The 9,564-nt window shown below is 17.3% G+C and overlaps 1 protein-coding gene across 1 annotated transcript, besides 19 other annotated features; it reads right to left on the bottom strand. All coding sequences in view use genetic code 6, as the record gives it.

Annotated features, from left to right (window-relative positions):
- Nucleotides 1-1,938: 1,938 nt before the first annotated feature.
- Nucleotides 1,939-2,012: a microsatellite.
- A 591-nt stretch (nt 2,013-2,603) lies between these two features.
- Nucleotides 2,604-2,763: a microsatellite.
- Nucleotides 2,620-2,691: a microsatellite.
- Nucleotides 2,646-2,767: a microsatellite.
- Nucleotides 2,768-3,196: 429 nt separating this feature from the next.
- Nucleotides 3,197-3,243: a microsatellite.
- A 65-nt stretch (nt 3,244-3,308) lies between these two features.
- Nucleotides 3,309-3,416: a microsatellite.
- Nucleotides 3,390-3,432: a microsatellite.
- Nucleotides 3,433-3,464: 32 nt separating this feature from the next.
- Nucleotides 3,465-3,512: a microsatellite.
- A 29-nt stretch (nt 3,513-3,541) lies between these two features.
- Nucleotides 3,542-3,602: a microsatellite.
- Nucleotides 3,558-3,654: a microsatellite.
- Nucleotides 3,584-3,665: a microsatellite.
- Nucleotides 3,666-3,818: 153 nt separating this feature from the next.
- Nucleotides 3,819-3,854: a microsatellite.
- Nucleotides 3,822-3,852: a microsatellite.
- Nucleotides 3,824-3,850: a microsatellite.
- A 3-nt stretch (nt 3,855-3,857) lies between the features above and the next one.
- Nucleotides 3,858-8,494, bottom strand: IMG5_148100 (hypothetical protein). Its single transcript, XM_004031014.1, has 6 exons — nt 8,321-8,494; nt 7,939-8,255; nt 7,059-7,898; nt 6,541-7,012; nt 6,218-6,477; nt 3,858-6,164 (listed from the first exon to the last, which is right to left on the bottom strand). The coding sequence occupies exons 1-6, from the start codon at nt 8,484-8,486 to the stop codon at nt 3,870-3,872; spliced, it is 4,350 nt and encodes a 1,449-aa protein (XP_004031062.1). The 5' UTR covers nt 8,487-8,494; the 3' UTR covers nt 3,858-3,869.
- Nucleotides 8,020-8,046: a microsatellite.
- Nucleotides 8,495-8,600: 106 nt separating the features above from the next.
- Nucleotides 8,601-8,666: a microsatellite.
- An 18-nt stretch (nt 8,667-8,684) lies between these two features.
- Nucleotides 8,685-8,722: a microsatellite.
- Nucleotides 8,723-8,826: 104 nt separating this feature from the next.
- Nucleotides 8,827-8,882: a microsatellite.
- Nucleotides 8,883-9,039: 157 nt separating this feature from the next.
- Nucleotides 9,040-9,069: a microsatellite.
- Between the last annotated feature and the right edge of the window lie 495 nt (nt 9,070-9,564).

Below are 9,564 nucleotides of genomic sequence, written 5' to 3'. Positions count from 1 at the left end.
AATATTTTATTATTTTTATTTTTTCTTTTTTAAATTTTTTTTTTATTATTTTAACTTAAATCCTTTTTATTTTTATTATATTAATTCACTAATTAATATTCTTCCAATTTATTTTTTTAATTACTTTTAAAAATTATTTTAAAATACTTATTTTTTTTGATTTTTTAAAAATTCATAATTATTTATTATTTGTTAATTTTAATCATAAATAAATTTTATATAAATTAAATATTTTATATTTTTTAAAAACTACTTAAATATAATTTTAATTATTTAGAATTAATAAGAAATATGTATTTTCTAATTAGTTATTAATCAAATGTTTTTTAAAATAAATTATTTATAATCTTTACAAATAATATTTTATACTTTTATATTCTTACATTTTAAAATACTAATATAATAATTTTATATCTGTTATGAATAGAATATATTAAATCTTAATATTATTTATTACGAAATATTTAAATATTAATATATTATAATTACATTATATTATTAAAAATTGAAAAACATTTTTTTTTATTATATATCAACCAATAAATAATGTATTTATTGTATATAAATAAATTAATTAATTTAATATTTAGTTTGTACGAATTTTATAATAAATAATATACATATATATTATTATAATTTTATCATTTATTCAATTTTCTACATAATTTAATAAGTTTAATCTTGCATTTTGATCTCTAAAAACTAAATATATTATAATATTTTTTATTAAAAAGATAATTTCACTTAAAGACTCTTTATAAAATATTCCAATAATAATTGAAAATATAGCAATCAAAAATATTATTACAATAAATAAATAAAACCAAAAAAATATTGTTATTTAAAATTATTTACATAATTAACTAATCCAAATCCAAAATGATGGCTTTATAATTTATAAAAAGTATAATTATTTTCTAAAAAAGGAATACCCAAAATAATTAAATTATCTTGTTCTTTTTTAGAAATTTTTATATTAGTTTTGCATTTAAAAAGCTTAAACCTTACATATAATAAGCATTATTAAACATATATATTTTAACTTAAACTAATATATTTATCCTCATCATAATATAAATTTATTGAAGGAAACTATTATACACCATATTAATAATCATAATTTATTAATAAATAGTTATTTTAATCAATCTCATAAAGAAATATTATTTTTTCCAAATTAAATTATTATTTAATATATTCGAGAATATTTTAATTTATTTATATGTAATTATGTAATGTAGAAATTTAAGTATTTATTTATTGGTTTTTAGTTGATTTCTCATTTATTTAAAGCTTTTAAATTTTTAATGTCCATCCATGATTTTATATACACTTGATATTATCAAATTGCTTTTATATAAATAAATTAAAATCATATCCTCCTATAATAATATAAGAAGTGCTTTAATTATTAATATATAGAGAATAAATAAAGTTTTTAATATTATTTTTATAAAAAATATTCTTAATAATGTTTGCATCTTTAGAAACTTTCTATATTCCCTTTTTTTACATATTAAAGCCCAAAATTCCTTTATATTATTTGCTATAGGAAACTCCAAAATTTTTTAAAATATTTATTTTTGTAAATAATATATCTGTTTAATATACATGATCTGAGCTTTTTATATTTATATTTGTTTAATTTAGGACTTTGTAATCAAAAATTATGTTGTTAAATTCCAAATTACCAGAATTTGTTTAATTTATTTATTAATATATACTTTTGTCTTGTATAATTGTATAAGGACTATTTATATCAATTAGCAATTTATATGTTTTTTAATTTTAATATAATAGTATATTAATGTATAACTATTTATCTTAAGGGTTTTATTATATTTATATTAATTAGCCTGATTGTCTTTTTAAATATTAAATTTTAGGTTTTGTAAAAAGAATAAAAAAATACAAAAATCTTTGAAATAAAAACATTATTATTATTAAATATAAAAATAAATATTAATTTAATAATAAATTTAAATATTTTTAAAAAATAAAATAAATTATTAAAAAATTTTATAAATACTGTAAATTATAAAAAATATGAGTAAAAATTTTATTCTGAGATTAAATATATATCTAAATTATAATTTAAATTTTATAAAAAAAAATTAAATTTTAATTAATAAGAATAATATAAGCTAAAAAAAATTAATAAAATGAATGTTACAAACTTTTTAGAATATACATAACAATATTCTATTAAAATAAATTATCATAAAAGGAATTATTATTACGATGTATAAAATATTATTTATTTAAAAATAATATTTATATTATTTTTTATAAATTATAAAAAAGATTTATATAATTAAATAATTTAAATATTATAAATATTAATTTAATATAAAAAAGTTATTATTATGTAAAAATTATTAAAAGTATTTATACATTATTTAATAAAAGATATTATTAATAATATTAATATTTAAATAAGCATATTTTTTTATTTATATAAAAAAAAAAGTTAATAATTTAAATAAATAAACTTATAATAAAATAAAAATCAATTTTTCTATAATTGTTTCTATTATAGTAAAGGTTATTATTATTTATATTATATTAATAATATTATTAGTATTATTATTTTTATAAAAATAAATAAATAATTTTCATATAAAATATTTATTATTAATAAAATAATTATTCTTATTAATATTATTATTAATAAATTAATTAATATTAATATTATTATTATAAAAAGTATTATTATTATTATTATTATTATTATTATTATTATTATTATTATTATTATTATTATTATATATATTAAATTTGTATTACTTGCATGCAGTAATCCTATATAAAATTTTTTATTTGAGATATATAATTTTACATTTATGTCTTCTGTGAGTGTCTTTGTTTTAAATTTTATAAATTTGTTTTTAGATTACTGATATATTTTAAACTATTAATAAGTAAAAATATTTTTTATAATCTGAATCAATAAGATTTTCAAAATATTATTATAATAAAAATTAACAATTAAAACGAAGTGATTATGTTGAATAATAGTTGTAACTGCTAGAAATTGTTGGTAATTTATATGTCATCTTCTAATTAATGGTGAATACCATTTTAAACTATATATAAATTGTATAAAAAAAATATAGTTTATATAAATATAGTAAACACTAAATTATAGACTTAAGATTTTATATAAATAATAAAACAACTATATATTCATATGAAAAAATTAAACGTAAATAATAATATAAATTAATGTAAATTAATTATATATAAAAATATAAATAAAAAAAAATTATATATATATTAAATTAATATTGAAATTATAAAAATTAAAAAATTTTAAAAATATTAAATAAATATTATTATATGAAATATAAATTTATAATTAAAAAAAATACATTATTTATATATATATTAATTAATAAAAAATAAAATAAAATTATAATAAATATAAATAAATAAAGATTTTATTTCTAAAATAAATTTATGATTAAATATAAAAATATAAAATAAATGAAAAAATAATTAAATATATATAACAAAATATGTATATATAAATAAAATTTTTATATTTTTTAAATAAAATATATATATAAATATTTTTATAAAAATATATATATAATAAATATAATATATATATATATAAATATATATTTATATTTATTTTATATATATATATATTAATAATTTATACCATATTTTTTATTTTTTTAATATTTGATTTAAAAAAATATTATATATTTTTTTAATTAAATTTTTTAATTTAAATAAATATTTTTTTTATTTCTTTTAATTATATATTTATAATTTTTTAAGAATTATATTTATTAAAAAAAAACATATCTTATTTTTTTTTATATATATTTTTTATATATATATATGATTAATCTAACATATCACCAACTTACTTCATAAATTCTTTCTTTATATACTTTTCCTTTTAATTCAATAGGTCCAAGTAAATTAGTTTTTTATGGCTCGCTATTTATAACTGTTTTACATGGATCTTCTTTGCCAACGACTTTTTTTACAATTGGTGGTGCTTTACTATTAACTATATTTTAAATTGAACTTTTTACCAATGATTTTTCTGTATTTTTGTTTTTTTAATCAACTACAGCTTTTTTAGCTGTTTCTTTTGCCAAAAGTCTTTTTTCTTGGCAATTCACGCTTTCTTTTTAATTCAAAATAGTTAAATAAGCATTTAAAGTGAAATCATATGCATTAAAATATCCATCTATATATAAACTACCTTTAAATTTTTCCAAAGGTCTTAAACTTAAACCAAAAGTAATAGAAGTATCTAATAATACACCTTCTGCAGAACCTCCTACTTATCCATATCCGCAGTCTAATTTAATACTTCCTTTTACTTCTACTCTTGTGTTTGCACCTGCTGTCAGGTCTAAAATTGCGTTTTTTACAGAAACTTTGAAATTGAAACCTAATTACCATTATGCATAAAGGGTTATTTAAAATTCCAATCCGATTTTAATTTTGTAATTGAAATTATATTCCACTTTTTATGTATAATTTGGGAATGGGAAAGATTTTTCAATATTAAATTTCTTTATAAGTTATGCTATCAATTCTTTGTAAGAAGTACCCGTTGTATCAGCTTGTTAAACGACTTATTCTTTGAAATCATTCACATATTCTTGTGCTTTACCGATCCCATCTTTTACCAAATCTTAAGCTGAAGCTAATGCTTATTGGAATGAATCACCAAACTCAGTTTAAAGTCCTTATAAGTCTGGTAAATCGTCATTCCCTTTCCCTGAAAAATCTGCTACCGGAATTTCATCGTTTAATAGTCGCCCTTTAGAACCATAACCAGTTAGAGAAAGTACTTTTTAATAAAACGATTTGAAATAATCTCTTATTTTAAATGCACTTTATTTGATATTTATCCATAAAAGATTACTTTCGTCTTTAACATTGCTTATTGACAGTTTAAGTTAATCCCAGTATTTAAATTAGTTCATTCCGAATTCTTTAAGTTAGGCAACAAAATCAAAAAACCTTTAAGGGAAAGTTTTAAATCTTTCATAAATGGCAGTCACTCTTGTAAATTTTGTATCAGTGAATACACCTTTTATTCTTCCGACTAAATCCTTCACTTCACTAAATATTGGTTCTTTGTAATAATTTTCGTCGTTTTTAGGGAATTATGGTTTTTTAAAAAAGTCTCTGATATCATCGTATATTCCTTTTATGTTTTTTAATAAAGACTTCGAAATTTAAAATATTTCATTTTTCCAATCTATTAAATTTTCTTTTATTTTTCCTCCTAATGATTTTAATTTATTTAAAACTTCTTTTCCTTATTCTTTTAGCTTTCCGAGGATTTCTTTGGGCAAATCAACTACTTATTAAGTTAGACCTTTAACCATACCAATCACTTCGGTTCCTTATATTTTCTTTAAGGATTATATTATTTAATTAACGTCATTTTTTAACTCTTTAAGTCCAGAATAAAGGTCAGTTGAGAAACTTACTACATTATTTATTTCCTCAAAAAGAACTTAAATTTCTTCATTGTTTGCTTTTTCAGCTTTTTCATTGACTGTAGTTTTTATATTTTCCATTTCCATAAGAATTTTATTTTTTCCGACTTATAAAAATTATTTTAGACCTTCAGTAAGCATTTTAGTTATGTCAAATTGACTAGTTATTTTTTAAATTGCTTTTTTTATAAATTCACGTAAATAATCTAATATGAACTAACTACTTAACATCTTTTTTATTTAATTTGGAATTTATGATTTTTTTTTAATTTCTTCTGCAGTAGCTTTGACTTTATCCATTGACTATTAGACTATGCTTTCTGTTTTGGAAGATACAAGTTTATCTACTTCGGATACTTTAGAAAATAATTCATTACCTTTTTAAAGTAAGAATTTTTAGACTTCATCGAGAAGTTTTTTAGCAGGTTCTTCTATTAGTTAAAATAATATGGATTCATAGTTTGATAAAAATATCTTTATTTGATTTTATATCTATTAAGAGATACCTGTTAATTTGTATTTCACTATATAATCGTAGATTTTTTTGAGTTTGTCATTATAGAAGTTCTTTAAATTGGTTACTTAACTTTCTATACTGATTTATTTTTTTTATAAAAAGGATAAAATCTTATCTTTGAAAAAGCTTAATGGATCAGAAACAATTTTATTTATATTTTTTATTTACTTTTTTTAATTAAATAAATATAAATATTTTTTTTTTAATTATATTTTTTTACTGAATTAATTAATGTCTCCACGTTAGTAATTTTAGCCATAATATTCAATTAATCTTAATCTATAAAAGGAACAATTTCTTTTAAAATAGGATTTTATTTAATATCTAGAAGCTGTTCAGCTTTATCAATTATAGCATTTAATGATATAAAAATTTCATCAACTCTTCCCTATATATTATCTACTAAAGAGCCTACTTTTCCACTTAAAGCATGTTATACATATTAATAATATTTCAATAGTTTAGATACATTAATTCTTGCTATAATTTTTTTTTTTATTTATTTATTTTTATTTTTAAAATAAAATAATAATATATATATACTTTATCTTTCAATAATTTTAGTTAATTATCCATCAAAATATCCATAAATACCTACAGTACATACATCAGTAGATGCTATAAAACCAGATTCAATACATTCACTTTTAATATTAGCTCCGAATTCAACAGAAGCAAATTTCTATCTAAAAATAGGCTTATCAATTACTTCTCCCATAGGTTTAGGGGGTTATTAAGGTTAGTCTTTTTCTAAAGCTGGCTTTTCATCTTCAGCTTTTTATTCATTTAAAAGTCTTTAAGTTTCAGAATCTGCTGGAGTAGCAGTATTTTTTGATTTATTTAATAAAAAAGCATCATCGTAACTTAATTGTAATACACTCATTGATTATTAATAAAAAGTGACTTAGTTATATAATTTATCATCTATAGCATCATCTTATGAAATGAATTTTATTATTACTTCAGCTTTTTATTCTATTGAGTTAAACAATGGTGTTTATCCACCATTTTTTGCCTAAAAAAATATTTAAATAAACATATATATGTATATATATTTATACGGAATCATCTGTAATAATAAAAGTAGTAGTTTATTTACTTTCCAATAAACTTCCATTAACAATAATAGATGTAGAAACAGTGTTTGTCTTTCCGACTTTTTCTTCAGTTTCTTCTGATGTGAGTACATTTTCTCCATTTTCTTTAATAGTGGCTTCTAATTTTGGTTTAATAATTTCATCATTTAAACTTCTGTAGGAATATTCTTTAGATCTTTCTTTCAAAATTCTCTTTTTGCCTGTTTCTGGGTCATCTTTTACTACATTATATATATCAGAAGATACTAAAGGTGCTAATTATTCAATTATATTCATGTAGATTTTTTACAGATCATATCTTAAATTTAATGGAATGAAAAATTTAAAAGGTTTTCCTTATTTACTAATCTTAAATCTAATTATAGGATATCTACTTCTAATATACTAAGTTTCTGTAATACCTTTACTTGACAAAATAGAGATTTCTTCAGCTGTTAAAGGCCCATATTCGTCATTCTATTATTAAGAAGCTTATTAATCTTAGGACTATTGAGTATTTTATTATGCAACCATATTTCTTGTGGCAGTTTTTTCCTTTTCAATCATATCTGGAAAACCTGTTAATTTAGAAGTAACTACTCCATTTTCCTCTTTTACAGTATTTTTGAAATACAAATACATGTCGAATGCTTCATTGTCTACTCCAGCACAAAGTAGGGCAAATGTATGTGTTATAACCTGGCGTTCTTTTTAAGTTTTATTGTCTCCTGATATTGTCGTTTAATCATTTACTAATTTGTATTCGTAATTTTTTTAGGATTTTGGGACGTGTATAATTTATACTATATTAGATTCTTGACCAGACTTTTTTTTTATTAATTAAAATTTATATTAATTATATTACATTAATTAGCTTTTCAAATTTAGAAAATGACTAAGGAACTTTGATTGCATCATTTGGTTTAATATATTTAAGTTGATCGTGAGAAGATGAAGAAGAAGATGAAGAAGATAAAACACCTCCTATACCTAAACCAATAAGGATTATAAAGATAATAATAAATACTCCAGAAGTTAAAAATAATATTTTTTTATTTTAAGGGCTTAATTTAGAATATTTTTCAATAATTTAAGAAAAAAACTTCTAAAAAACGTTTTTTTTATTATTATCATCAGTATTATCGTTATTAATATCAATAATGTTATTATTCTTATTTAATTCTATATTTAAAATAGATATACATATATATTAAAAAAAATATATATTGATATGTATTTATATATACCTTCTGATTCAAATTAATTTGATGATATAGGATTATTAGATTATTAACATTCAGCAAGTTTAATTTTTCTATGAGCTTTTTTTTAACTTAAAAACAAAAAATTTTCATTTCCGTTTCCATTAAATTAAGAAGTAGATTTTTCAACTTTTGGGCTATTACTACTCATTTTGTTTTTTTTAGTTATTTATATAAAATATATTTATTTATTAATTTTATTTAATTTTATTTTATTTTTATGTACATATATATTTATTATATATATAATAAATTAATTTCTGTGATTTTTTTAATAATATTTTATTTTTTAATTTTTTCTTTATAATATTTTCTTTAAAATTTTTCTTTAATTATACATTAAATACATATAACATTTTTTTTTTAATAATAAAATTATTTTTTTAAGTTCTATTAAATATACTTTATTATATGTTATTATATTTTATTTTTATATTTTTTATATATTTTTATTTGAAAAAAATTGGTTCTAGTTTTAAATCAATAGTATTATTTAATTTAAAAATATATATTACAAATTTAATTAAAAATAGGTTATTAGAAATTTTTAAAAAAATAATAATTTTATAAATATAAATACCGATAATAGGATGAAAAATATATTATTTACAAAATAAATTAATTGAAAATATATATATATATATACTAGTACTTATTTTTTACTTATATATATTTATATTTTTTTTTTTTCTCATATAAAATTAAATTTAATTATATTTAATTTAATTGTATTTTTTTAGTATGAATTTAATATAATCTTTTATATAGTTTCTAGTATAATTTATTTTGATACCGAAATTTCATAGCTGATGATTCTACTTTTTAGGCTTATTATTCACATGGAGAATTTGATTTTTAAACATTTACATGAGAAATTATAAACAGGTCTATCCAAATTATTGTTTTAATATCCTTTAATAATTTATATTTATTTTATCTATATAATTATATAGGATTTATATAAAATATAGCTTTTTATATATTTCTAAATAATAATTTCGTTATATATCATATGTTATTTTTTTCATTTTTTTATTTAAAAAAGAAATCTGCGTAAGTGCACATTAACTATGATTCCTTTTTTTCAGATTTTTCTTATAGTAATAGTCTTTTATCATCGCTATTAAATTTTATTTCTTATAATTTATATCAATTTTTATTTTCTGTTTTTTATCTTCTAAAATCTCGTTTTTTTTTTTTTTTTTTCCAGAGTCTAAAATTTTATTATG

This window comes from Ichthyophthirius multifiliis, assembly GCF_000220395.1.
Source record: "Ichthyophthirius multifiliis unplaced genomic scaffold scaff_1120509251142, whole genome shotgun sequence".
Lineage (NCBI taxonomy): Eukaryota > Ciliophora > Oligohymenophorea > Hymenostomatida > Ichthyophthirius > Ichthyophthirius multifiliis.
This window is presented reverse-complemented; position numbering and strand designations above follow the sequence as displayed.